Genomic DNA, 13,613 nt, shown 5'->3' with positions numbered 1-13,613 from the left:
CCCTCGCTCTCCTCTCTGCAGGCAAACCCCTCAGTATCTGTGGGACACACTCCCTCCTCTCTCTCAGCCTCGCAGAGGCACGTTTGGCTCAAGTTTCAGTGGCAAAAACAAACCAAAAGAAGAAAAAACGTCGGATGTTACCTTTTGTTTTTTGTCATGTCATGTTTTTTTTCTGTGTGTCTTTTAAAAAGTCCAAACTTGTCGAGTTCAATTTGGAATTTGGTCTGGGACTAAAACGTCACAGCAAGTCAAAGTTCCATCGCCTTGTTTTTCTCTTTCCCATTCATCTAGCAGCATAAATACAGTTTGGCCACTGGAGAAAACAGTACTGGGGAGGGGGGGCCGGGGGGGGGGGCAATATTCCACAGTGCTTAGAGCAAAGAAGGTTGACTTCCTCTCATCACAGCACCGGCAGCCAGGAGCCATCCCAACCACACTCTGACAAACTCTGGACAGCATTTTAGGTTCGTGAGGAGGCAGTGCTCTAAACCCAGTTATGTAGAAAGTAGAAAGGAACAACAAACAACCTCAAACGAGAAGACGAGAAAAAAGAAAAAAGTGATAATGATGACAGCAAACCTAAACAGAGCAGGTTCTAATACTGGGATTTGTTGCCGTTGGCAACGGTGAGAAGAACAACAAAAAAGAACAAAAACGGAACCCCTTCCTTATGATAAAAGGAATTGAAATTCACAGTTGTGTTTGTGACATTGTGAAGAAATCAAAAGGACAGAAAACCCATAAGAACAAAAAGAACGCAACTGGAGTGACAAGAATAGAGCCTGATTATAGGCTGAAGCCTCCCGGGTTGGAAGCCAATCGTCTTTCCCCAAGTTCTCCTCTCTACATCAAGCAGCTCTTTGACTAGGTAAAACTGTGTGTGTGGAAACTCACCTTTAAAATCTCTCCACTTTCCTCATATAATGTCCCCCCCCCCCCCCCGCTTCAATATTTTCCTTGCGTACTACCGTATGTACTATGGTCAACGTCCGCCATTTAACAGTTGGCCATGAGTGTGTGTACTGTGCACGGGTGGGGAGGGGAGGGGGGGTTTAAAAAATAATATATCTCTATACATCTCAACATCGGACTGTCAGGCTTGAGCAAACAAGTCTCTGTGCGAAGCTGCCGTCTAACTGCACGGGTGGAGAGTCACTTCAAAAGAGTTTGCTCTTCTCTTTTGTGGACAGGTCGGTGCTTCCCCTCCTCCTCCTCTTCCTTCTCCCAGCGTATCGACGGGCAGACGCAGTCACCCCCCCTCGCCCTCCATCCCCCCCCAGTATCCAGCCCGACCCCCCATGTGACTCCACCTCGTACGGGGTGGCAGGGGTCAAAAGCAGGGGCCGGACAGATGTGTGGGTCTGTGGCTTTGTCAGTAACATTTGCCCAAAGGGGACGGGGAAGATACTGATGGTAGAGGACAGGACAAGCCCATTGGTAGTGGTGGTGGTGGTTGTTGTTGTTGTAGGTATTTAGCGAAAGGAGCTCTTGTGAGTGTTTGGGTGAGAAGAGTTCCTCTGGTTTCTCGGCGCCTCGCCTGCCATTCCCTCGCACTCTCTCGTCCCCCTCCACCTTCTCACTTCATGTCCACGTCAAAGTCCAGCACCAGCAGCTTGGTCTCCTCGGTGCCGTTGCGGCTGCCCACCGCGCACACCAGCTTGGTGTTGGAGGCCCGGATGCGCCACACCACGCCGCCGCTGCCGCCGCTCTCCAGAGTCACCAGGTTGCGGATGAACTCGCCCGTCTTCAGGTCCCACAGTTTGACTGTGCCGTCGTCCGAGCTGGTGATGACAAAGTTCTTGTTGAATTGCAGGCACGTCACGGCGCTCTGGTGCTTGTGGGGACCTGGAGGTGCACAGAGAAAGAGGGGAGGTCAGTGGAATGAGAACATGAGGCCATGGCAGGAGTAGTGGCAGGAAGAACCTGCTACATAGAGTCCAAAGCAGAAAGAGAAACAGCTGTGAGTTTGTGAGAGGTGTAGTTGTGAGAGGTGTAGTTGTGGGAGGTGTAGTTGTGAGAGGTGTAGTTTGTGAGAGGTGTAGTTTGTGAGAGAGGTGTAGTTGTGAGAGAGGTGTAGTTGTGAGAGGTGTAGTTTGTGAGAGGTGTAGTTTGTGAGAGAGGTGTAGTTGTGAGAGGTGTAGTTGTGAGAGGTGTAGTTGTGAGAGGTGTAGTTTGTGAGAGGTGTAGTTGTGAGAGGTGTAGCTGTGAGAGGTGTAGTTGTGAGAGGTGTAGTTTGTGAGAGGTGTAGTTTGTGAGAGGTGTAGTTGTGAGAGGTGTGTCGTTGTGAGAGGTGTGTCGTTGTGAGAGGTGTAGTTGTGAGAGGTGTAGTTGTGAGAGGTGTAGTTGTGAGAGGTGTAGTTGTGAGAGGTGTGTCGTTGTGAGAGGTGTAGTTGTGAGAGGTGTAGTTGTGAGAGGTGTAGTTGTGAGAGGTGTAGTTGTGAGAGGTGTAGTTGTGAGAGGTGTAGCTGTGAGAGGTGTAGTTGTGAGAGGTGTAGTTGTGAGAGGTGTAGTTGTGAGAGGTGTAGTTGTGAGAGGTGTAGCTGTGAGAGGTGTAGCTGTGAGAGGTGTAGTTGTGAGAGGTGTAGTTGTGAGAGGTGTAGTTGTGAGAGGTGTAGTTGTGAGAGGTGTAGCTGTGAGAGGTGTAGTTGTGAGAGGTGTAGTTGTGAGAGGTGTAGCTGTGAGAGGTGTAGTTGTGAGAGGTGTAGTTGTGAGAGGTGTAGTTGTGAGAGGTGTAGTTTGTGAGAGGTGTAGTTGTGAGAGGTGTAGTTGTGAGAGGTGTAGTTGTGAGAGGTGTAGTTGTGAGAGGTGTAGTTGTGAGAGGTGTAGTTTGTGAGAGGTGTAGTTGTGAGAGGTGTAGTTTGTGAGAGGTGTAGTTGTGAGGGGTGTAGTTGTGAGAGGTGTAGTTGTGAGAGGTGTAGTTGTGAGAGGTGTAGTTGTGGAGCCGTTAGCTGTTCAATACGGCTTGCCTGCTACAGGTAAGCTCATGATGGGCAGCAACACGACGCCTGGTCGAAGGCCTATCAGTGTCACACTGGCTTTGGTAGACCCACATCTGGCACAGTGCAAGTGCATTGGCGTTTTGATGCGTGCGTGCTGACAACTGGCAGGGGAGATGACGGCTGCTCCTACCGTCATTGAAACGCCTTTATTGTAACTGTATGTGTGTGCAGCGACTAAAGATTTCCCTTGGGACGTGAAAATGATACCTTAATTAAATCAATTAGTGCGAGGCAAATATAAACAAGCGCAGAATCAAGTGGCGACAGACAAACCGCTTTCACCAAGGGTGCTACAGCAGCCATTTTATTCTGACATTTATAATTTCATTCCACTTTCACAACCCATTGGCGGAGAAAAGTTGGCTTTTTGTTCTTCTTCAATCTTAACATCAGTGTTCAAACAAGCTTGAATGTATTTGCCTTTTCTCTCTGGTTGGTTCAAAGGCTATGCATTTACACAAACACATAACACTGTTCCTGCACCAACCCCCCAACATCTCCGCAACATCTCCCTCGCTGCCCCCCGCTCTACAGTTCCACAACAAAGCAGCCTGCTGTCATTACCTATCCTCTGCCAGTACCTCGGCTGACAGTGAGTGCCCTTGTTGTCGGCCTATTGTCTTATCAAAACACACTAATGACTGGAAGAAATTGCCCACTGACCTAATTATGTGGCCTACAAAATGTTCCAACCCTCATCCCTTCTCTGTGTACAAGACATACCCCCTAGTCACGCCCCCTCTGAATCTGACCCCTCCCTTTTCATGCCCCGCCTCCCGCTCTCTCTTTCTTCATGCTCTCACTGGGGGCGTCCCTTTGTTACATGGGGTGTATGGGGTGTGTGTTGTGACTGTACAACCAGAATGCAGGGTTGTCGTTTGCTAATGTTTTTTTTGCTATTCAGAAGAAATTGCAACCTTCCTGTGAGGCACCGGTCCCACTAATTGGGAGGTAAAACTATTTAAACAGCAGACAAAGAAAATGAGACTATCTGGACTAGCGGGCCCACAAGGTGTTTGCCCCATTGACACGCACAGCCAAGTGGATCATTAAGACATTCTAGCCGGGGACCGGTCTCAGGCTAACTGTGCGCTTTCTTTGGTGACATTTTGTTTTATTTACTCTCATTCTATTTTGGAGAGATTTCCAACAGGACATACGTCAGAGGGTTTCTGCGTTGGTGGACTCACCTTGCAGTGTCTGCAGGCACTGGCCCGTCTTGATGTCCCAGATCTTGACGGTGGAGTCAGCGTTGCCTGAGACCAGGATGTTGTCCTTGAGCTCCATGCCGCTGGTGAGCGACTGGTGGCCGGTCAGCGTGTGGATGCAGTTGCCCGTCTCCACGTCCCAGACCCTTATAGACGTGTCCAACGAGCCGCTGACCACGTGAATCCCGTCAAACTGGAAGGCAGAGAGGAGAACCAGTTCAGCCTTTACCCTCCACTGGGGCATTCACGACTACTGCATTTTCAGTAGTCATCGACTACTCCCAAAAGGTAGTTGACTAGTCAACAAGTCACGGGAGATAAATAAATAAAGATAAATAAAAATGATCAATTCCATTCTCATCGCAAATGTCTCATAAACTGCCAGTAAAGGGTTAACTAATGTAGGCGGGACCGACCTGCGGGTATGTGAAATAGCAGAGTCCTGATTGGCTCCGAGAGGCTGTTTACAAATGAGCCGCTAAAGCCCAGCAACATGTATGAGCTGGAGATACCGACTGTTTGACTGCAGTAACAACATACATTCAATTCTGTTTATTTAACCTGGCATGATGTAGAAAATTATTGTTCAAACAAATCTATGTTCAATTTATTTATTTATATTGTTTATTCCTAAAACCCACAGATGAACGATTAGTCGACGATGATGGTTTTGATATTCGACTAGTCTGTGAAAGCCCTACTCTCCTTTTAGATGGTGCCTAGTCAGTTTCTACATAAATGGAACGATGGTGAAATTAATTTCTATTGACCAGATGTAAAGCAAGTTGCCAGCTGAGGAAAATGGCAAATCTCGGCCTTAACGTGGATGCTATGAATGCTGTCATTTCTATACCACACAGCAAAATGGAATCATATTGTTTCTATTCGTAGGCTTTCGATTTAACTCATTCGAAGTAATGCATTTTATTGACCCGTGCAACCATTTTCCATATCCACTACGTCCAATACTAGACGACCAATACTTGAAACGCCTAACAATGCAATACTGAAGAACCCATCTATCTGTGCAGTAAATATAGGCTCCACCCACTCTGAGGGTGATAGGCTCCACCCACTCTGAGGGTGATGGCAGCAGCTAAAGTGCACTGTCATCACACAGGACAGGGGACAGGAAGGGGACAACGTAGAGGACAGAGGAATTCATTCATTTCTTCACACTTGGGTTTTAAAACACGGGACGCAATCTAAAATACTGAACGGTATAAAAACATGGGTGAAAAAAAAAAAAAGACAAAACACCTTAGTGCAATAAATATAGATTGACTTGTTTATGGCTTTTCGCCCGCCAGGTTGGCAAGGCAACAGGCTTAGTAGAACAGGTGGCATTTCAAGCCACAAAGTGTGAATGCTTTATGAATAGCTGCTCCTATCCAATGAGTATCACTTTCTGAGATTCATGGTCACATTATGCTGTGCAGAAATGAGACCCCTGTTGTACATGTTAATGAAGACTGTAAATAGTTCAGTTCTTTAGTTAATCCCAAGGGAATTGATTTGCAGGCAGGTATAGAAACATACTGTACAACACCTCAAATAAAGAAGCAATGACAAGTCACTATAGGTTGAGGCCACGTCTCGTCACAGACGCTGGTTTAGCTGGCTCAGCCTGGCTGGGGGCGTGGTCAGGGTGGGGTAAAAACCCCCGTTCTATCCATTCAGCAAGGTTAGAATTGAGCTGATAGCCCCGCCCAGGCAGACACGATCGGGGATTTAACCACCGCAGTAAACGCACATCTGATCAGACGTCTTGTGTTCTGCTCTAGAACCCCCAAACATGTAGTTTAGAGCCGCAGCACCGAGTCAGCCCATGAGATATATGGGCGGTTTTACCCCACTCGCGCGCCAGCCGTTTAACATTTTGGGGGCGTTCCCAGACATGCGGACTGTCTCTATACTGTACCATTTACACAATACAATAGTTCTATCTACAAAACTATTGTAAACCAATGGAGTGCAGTGCAGTGTGGAGAATTCAGATGAATGAGATTCAGATCTCATTAATCAAATCTACTCCAGCTTCCTTGTCTTGGCTACAGAGACACTTGCTAAACGACTGGATGCGTGTGTATGAAACCACCCACCTGTAATGAGTAGACTCTGTTGGTGTGGCCCTGCAGTGTGTGGAGGCAGGTCTCCGTCTCGGGGTCCCAGACTTTGACCATGAAGTCATAGGCGCCGCTGACCACCCGTCGCCCGTCGTACTGCACACAGCGCACCGCGGCCACGTGGCCCATGAGGACGTGTAAACACTGGCCCGTCTCGATGTCCCACACGCGCAGGGTGGCGTCCCGGGAGCCACTGACCACCCTGAGACAGACGCGCACAGACACACAGACAGCGGGTCAGGTACCTCTATTCCTGCAGTGGAACAGCACCGGGTTTGAACATACACGCTAAATAAGACAGTATCTCCATTAAGGTGTTGACATGAGTTATTCCATTCATATTCCTGTTTACATGCTACAGAGCATAGTCCAATTAATGACTGAAGACGCACCCCCACATGACGTGCCTATGAGTTTCCCTCTGAACTTTAACCTGAAAACCTTTCCATCATGTTTCTACTGTGTTGGGGACAAAATGTTGGGACTTCTTTTTTACCGGTGGCAGCCATCTTTTCTTTTCTAAACAAGTTTCGCAATACTCGCTGGAAGCTAGAGCACGCATCGTCAAGCAGTTTGACCGCTGTACGTGTCACAAGATGCTGCAAAAACAGGACGTTAAAGTGCGATTAATGCACACAATGCACTTCAATAATGCGACGATAAGATCGAAATACTAAATGCAGTTTACATAGCAGTTTCTTATTCAGAGTATTGTCTTAATCAGGTTAATATTGGAATATTGAAGTCCATGTAAACATAGTCAATGTCTGATGGTTTGGTGTTACTGTATGATGCTGGGTGTGACATTTGACACTAATTATTATATTTACTGTGGCAGAAAGCTCTAATGGTTGTGACAGAATTCAATAGGACCGTTTATGTTGAGCTATGCGTTACTTCCCATGGAAGGAATGTCTCCCTCCAGTCATCCATTTCACAAGAGTATATTCAATAGTCTGCCTACCTCTCAGTCACACATGACAGCTGCTCTACCTCTCAGTCACCATGACAGCTGCTCTACCTCTCAGTCACACCATCACCATGACAGCTGCTCTACCTCTCAGTCACACATGACAGCTGCTCTACCTCTCAGTCACCATGACAGCTGCTCTACCTCTCAGTCACACCATCACCATGACAACTGCTCTACCTCTCAGTCACACCATCACCATGACAGCTGCTCTACCTCTCAGTCACAACATGACAGCTGCTCCACCTCTCAGTCACACCATGACAGCTGCTCTACCTCTCAGTCACACATGACAGCTGCTCTACCTCTCAGTCACACATGACAGCTGCTCTACCTCTCAGTCACATCATGACAGCTGCTCTACCTCTCAGTCACATGACAGCTGATCTACCTCTCAGTCACACCATGACAGCTGCTCTACCTCTCAGTCACACCATGACAGCTGCTCTACCTCTCAGTCACATCATGACAGCTGATCTACCTCTCAGTCACAGCATGACAGCTGCTCTACCTCTCAGTCACACCATGACAGCTGCTCTACCTCTCAGTCACACCATGACAGCTGCTCTACCTCTGTCACATGACAGCTGCTCTACCTCTCAGTCACAACATGACAGCTGCTCTACCTCTCAGTCACAACATGACAGCTGATCTACCTCTCAGTCACAACATGACAGCTGCTCTACCTCTCAGTCACACCATGACAGCTGCTCTACCTCTCAGTCACACCATGACAGCTGATCTACCTCTCAGTCACAGCATGACAGCTGCTCTACCTCTCAGTCACACCATGACAGCTGCTCTACCTCTCAGTCACAGCATGACAGCTGCTCTACCTCTCAGTCACACCATGACAGCTGCTCTACCTCTCAGTCACACCATGACAGCTGCTCTACCTCTCAGTCACAGCATGACAGCTGCTCTACCTCTCAGTCACAGCATGACAGCTGCTCTACCTCTCAGTCACACCATGACAGCTGCTCTACCTCTGTCACACCATGACAGCTGCTCTACCTCTCAGTCACAACATGCCAGCTGCTCTACCTCTCAGTCACACCATGACAGCTGCTCTACCTCTCAGTCACACCATGACAGCTGCTCTACCTCTCAGTCACACCATGACAGCTGATCTACCTCTCAGTCACAGCATGACAGCTGCTCTACCTCTCAGTCACAGCATGACAGCTGCTCTACCTCTCAGTCACACCATGACAGCTGCTCTACCTCTCAGTCACACCATGACAGCTGATCTACCTCTCAGTCACACCATGACAGCTGCTCTACCTCTCAGTCACACCATGACAGCTGCTCTACCTCTCAGTCACACCATGACAGCTGCAGTGGAAGAATAATGAGGCAGCTGGATTTGTTGCCTACTCGCTTTGACTTTTGACAGTCATGTTTGTACTTGCATGTACAAACGCACTCCGGAAAACACACCGCTTTTACTTAATAACCTGTGCCCCTCGAGCAATGTCTTCAACCAGAATGGAAAAAAGAAAGTCGTATATCTGTACTTCACCAAAAAAACAAACCAAAAAAAACAGATCATACTCTTTATTTATGTCCCTGGCAGCGCTACATAGTTGCAAATCTCCAACATGTTGACCATCAGCCTGTAGCTCGCAGTGTTTCCGCTCAGTGAGTAATCCAATGCTACACAAAACGTTGGTGGGCCCTCAGGCGAAAAGAGCACTAGAGTCTCCAGAGTGAGGCACTGAGTGAATGAGTGAGCAGCGCTTCACTGAGGTCTGGCTCACAGGGTCTATTCAGTCACCATGAGGCCATACACACACTTCATAACAGATCCTGTCGTTGCAGGGCTGCTCTTTCTGGTGCTAGGGTCACTGTAAAGTCAGGCGTTATGAGTCTAACAATAATACAGCTTAGGGAAGAAGAAGGAGAAGGAGGAGGAGGAGGAGGAGGAGGAGGAGGAGAAATTCTTGCATGTAAACTCTTTGATCAACCCACTGTTGTGGCTCAAAATGATTGGTAGCAGTACTAGTTAGCTCATCTAACAGTAGTAGACCTAATAGTAGACCTGTGGGGTGGTGGTGGGGGTGCACGAACTTCTGCAATTTGGTCCAAATGGGATTTCTAAACAAGCTATTTTTGTGTTCTAGGGATTTTTTGGGTGAAAACCTTTCATCATACTCAAATTCAGTAAGCATCCACACCGACTTCTATTTTCTTTGAATGAAATAAAAAGGTGTTTAAAATGGTCTCCAAACAATTTTAACGTTCTAATAAAACTAATGACAAGAAGAAAAACATAAATCTCAATTTCAAAATTTTGGCAAACAATCTTAATTAGATTTTTTTTTGGGGGGGTCAATATCGTTAAGCCCTACTAAGAAGCCTGGTGCACATATCCAGCGGATAGTATCAACTAGTATTGCATCATGTCAGAAACAACGTGGCACATTGAATACTACACAGTTAATAACAAGTGTGATAAGCTCTGCTCCATACCTTTTCTCGTGCAGGTGCATGCAGCGCACTGTTGAGGTATGCCCGTAGAGGGTGTGGATACATTCTCCGGTCTCTGCGTTCCAGACCTTGAGGGTGCGGTCAGTGGAGCCGCTGATGATAATGTTGTCCCGCATCTGGGATGACCACACGCCCCCCGTGTGGCCCACCAACGTCCGCAGACACTGCAATCAGGACAAGCAGGAAGACTATGTCACTGGTTTTGAACACATTTCATTCATACCTCTAAAAATTGAGCCAAGGAAAAAAGAAAAACGTCCTTCAGAGGTCTTACTCTATGACGTACCCCCCCCACATTCACATTTGAGGAAAAAAAGATGTGAAATTGCTGTGACCTTGGGGGGGAAAGAGTACCGAGTCCATCCATACCATCTGCTGCTGTACGAGCAGACAAAATATCTTTCTGACCTTTCTCTGGCTTTTATAATTGCTTTTACTTATCCATAGAAGAACAGAGGTCCTTTCATTCGTTTTGCAGAGGGGGGGCGGACAACCGCCTTCAATAAAGAAGCAGGACCCATTCCTCCTCATTAGGCATGGTAGATTAGCTATTGATTACGACACTTATGGAAATCTTTTCTGATCAATTGAATTTGCGCTTCCGCAGTTGATCTCGTTTGTACCTCGATTTAAGTACCCTAAACGCGTTCACTTCAGATGCTTCAGAGAGAGAGAGGCGGAGCAGGCTGGGGAAAGCGGCCGCCGACGCCCGGTAATGTCAGGTTGGAGATGGCGCGTGTGGCTGCGGTGTACGACATGTGACCCCCCGACTGCAGCTGATAAGCCGTTGAGCAGGCAGAGACAGAGCAGGGCCAAGAGCTTTTTATTGCAGGCGCTGAATAAGGAAGATGGAGCTAGAGCCCCGCCCCTCTCCCCTCACCCTGTGATAAAGAGAATCACTTCATTAGCTGTGGGCCCATGTGACGTGACCTCACTGTCAACCTCACTACAGCGTTAACGTGCCTCTTGTTCTATCATGCTGCTCCCTTCTCACAGCTTCGTTACAGTAGTGAAGACGAGGTGGTATGGCGGCTAGCATAACATCAGGGAATTAGTCTCAAGATACGGCACCATGCATGGTCAATTTGTGATCCTAAGTCGACTGATGGTGGATTATCATAATATATTCCCATTATTTATGACAAACATGCATCCTCATTCATATTCATCCTCATATTTGCGGCACATTGCCCACAACTTACTGTTGTAATCATGTTCTTAGGATGCAGACCTGCAGCATGTTGTAATCATGTTCTTAGGATGCAGACCTGCAGCATGTTGTAATCATGTTCTTAGGATGAAGACCTGCAGCATGTTGTAATCATGTTCTTAGGATGCAGACCTGCAGCATGTTGTAATCATGCTCTTAGGATGCAGACCTGCAGCATGTTATAATCATGTTCTTAGGATGCAGACCTGCAGCATGTTGTAATCATGTTCTTAGGATGCAGACCTGCAGCATGTTGTAATCATGTTCTTAGGATGCAGACCTGCAGCATGTTGTAATCATGTTCTTAGGATGCAAGATTTTTTCCAGTGAAACGAAGCCAGTGGTTGGTGTTCCAAGAATGGAACCACAGTGTGTGATTAGAGCCTACTCCCAGTAAGTGCGTGGGAGGAGAGCATATCTGAAATGAAGGGCTTAGCAGCCTTTATCTGTCTGCAGAACAAATATAAAATAATGCAGTCCTTGGCACTAAAAGACCATTAGCATTCTTTTCATGAACCTGTGAAGGACTTTTTTTTTTTTTTTTTTTACATCAGGGTTTGTTAGAATGTGTTTTATTTTGATTGCACTGACTCTCTATTTATTTAAGGATATAATTTAAAATGGTGGGTGGGAACATATCCTGCTATATTAACCATGCTCCAGCTCTAGACCAAAAAATAAATAAAAAAATAAAAATTCTCTGGCCTTACCAGGAAAAATACACAGAAAAAAAAAACAGGAAATGTCAAGTCATTACATAATTATAGACAAACTGTATGATTAGAAATTGGATAATTACAAGCCAGCTACTTAGATATCAATAGTCAGGACACAATTTTTGATGACTCTCAGAGCTTTGACGATGCAGGCTACAGTCCAATCTACATTCGACGCGCTTAAGGAACTATTCATGGGGCAGCATTTCTCTCACTGGTTTTAAACATATTTGGGATGTATTTGTCAGTTTGACAGTACTGGAGGTTTGACAGCAGAGAGGTTCCTAGGCCATATTTGAACATGAGATCTTGTAGTGTGGGTAACACAGTATGCACCTCAGCCAACTAAGCCACCAGGATGCCTCAGGTCAAAGTGTTTCTCTTACTATGCTTTTTTCTGTAATCCAGTTAGAAACTGAGGTCTCTGCATGTAATTGAGTTGCATATCTCACGGTGGAATAAGAGAGAAATTGAATTAGATAAGACCAGAGGCATTCATAGCACTGTGAGAGTTAGCAGCCAATGACAGAACAGTTTGCCCTTTCCCCCACCGACTAATATCATGACCTGTGCACTCCTTGTACTAGTGCTTTGATCTAATATGACCTGTGCACTCCTCGTACTAGTGCTTTGATCTAATATGACCTGTGCACTCCTCGTACTAGTGCTTTGATCTAATATGACCTGTGCACTCCTCGTACTAGTGCTTTGATCTAATATGACCTGTGCACTCCTCGTACTAGTGCTTTGATCTAATATGACCTGTGCACTCCTCGTACTAGTGCTTTGATCTAAAATGACCTGTGCATTCCTTGTACTAGTGCTTTGATCTAATATGACCTGTGCATTCCTTGTACTAGTGCTTTTATCTAATATGACCTGTGCATTCCTTGTACTAGTGCTTTGATCTAATATGACCTGTGCATTCCTTGTACTAGTGCTTTGATCTAATATGACCTGTGCACTCCTCATACTAGTGCTTTGATCTAATATGACCTGTGCATTCCTTGTACTAGTGCTTTGATCTAATATGACCTGTGCATTCCTTGTACTAGTGCTTTGATCTAATATGACCTGTGCACTCCTCATACTAGTGCTTTGATCTAATATGACCTGTGCACTCCTTGTACTAGTGCTTTGATCTAATATGACCTGTGCACTCCTCGTACTAGTGCTTTGATCTAATATGACCTGTGCACTCCTCGTACTAGTGCTTTGATCTAATATGACCTGTGCACTCCTCGTACTAGTGCTTTGATCTAATATGACCTGTGCACTCCTCGTACTAGTGCTTTGATCTAATATGACCTGTGCACTCCTCGTACTAGTGCTTTGATCTAATATGACCTGTGCACTCCTCGTACTAGTGCTTTGATCTAATATGACCTGTGCACTCCTCGTACTAGTGCTTTGATCTAATATGACCTGTGCACTCCTCGTACTAGTGCTTTGATCTAATATGACCTGTGCACTCCTCGTACTAGTGCTTTGATCTAATATGACCTGTGCACTCCTCGTACTAGTGCTTTGATCTAATATGACCTGTGCACTCCTCGTACTAGTGCTTTGATCTAATATGACCTGTGCACTCCTCGTACTAGTGCTTTGATCTAATATGACCTGTGCACTCCTCGTACTAGTGCTTTGATCTAATATGACCTGTGCACTCCTCGTACTCGTGCTTTGATCTAATATGACCTGTGCACTCCTCGTACTAGTGCTTTGATGCGAGTACACGGACATGCTGATGCCAGGTCATATTATAGGCAGATAGCTTCCCTGCACTGACATCATCCACTTCGCCTTAAAAGGGGATTGGTACGCAAAGACAATAACGGGATCTCTAGTGGGCGAAGATCTAAACACAAGTGCTGGCACATGCACCCACACGTAC

At 46.4% G+C, this 13,613-nt stretch overlaps 1 protein-coding gene across 1 annotated transcript in view; it reads right to left on the bottom strand.

Moving 5' to 3' along the window:
• Nucleotides 1-1,316: 1,316 nt before the first annotated feature.
• fbxw7 (F-box and WD repeat domain containing 7) overlaps nt 1,317-13,613 on the bottom strand; it is a 163,613-nt gene continuing 151,316 nt past the window's right edge. Inside the window, exons 11-14 of the mRNA XM_083655409.1 lie at nt 9,776-9,957; nt 6,310-6,535; nt 4,190-4,400; nt 1,317-1,845 (exon numbers count right to left, since the gene is read on the bottom strand). Of these exons, the coding sequence (XP_083511535.1) occupies nt 1,577-1,845; nt 4,190-4,400; nt 6,310-6,535; nt 9,776-9,957 (888 nt within the window). The 3' untranslated portion in view covers nt 1,317-1,576. The remainder of the gene's footprint in view (nt 1,846-4,189; nt 4,401-6,309; nt 6,536-9,775; nt 9,958-13,613) is intronic.

Source organism: Poromitra crassiceps, assembly GCF_964638095.1.
Source record: "Poromitra crassiceps genome assembly, chromosome: 19".
In the NCBI taxonomy this organism is placed as follows: Eukaryota; Metazoa; Chordata; class Actinopteri; order Beryciformes; family Melamphaidae; genus Poromitra; species Poromitra crassiceps.
This window is presented reverse-complemented; position numbering and strand designations above follow the sequence as displayed.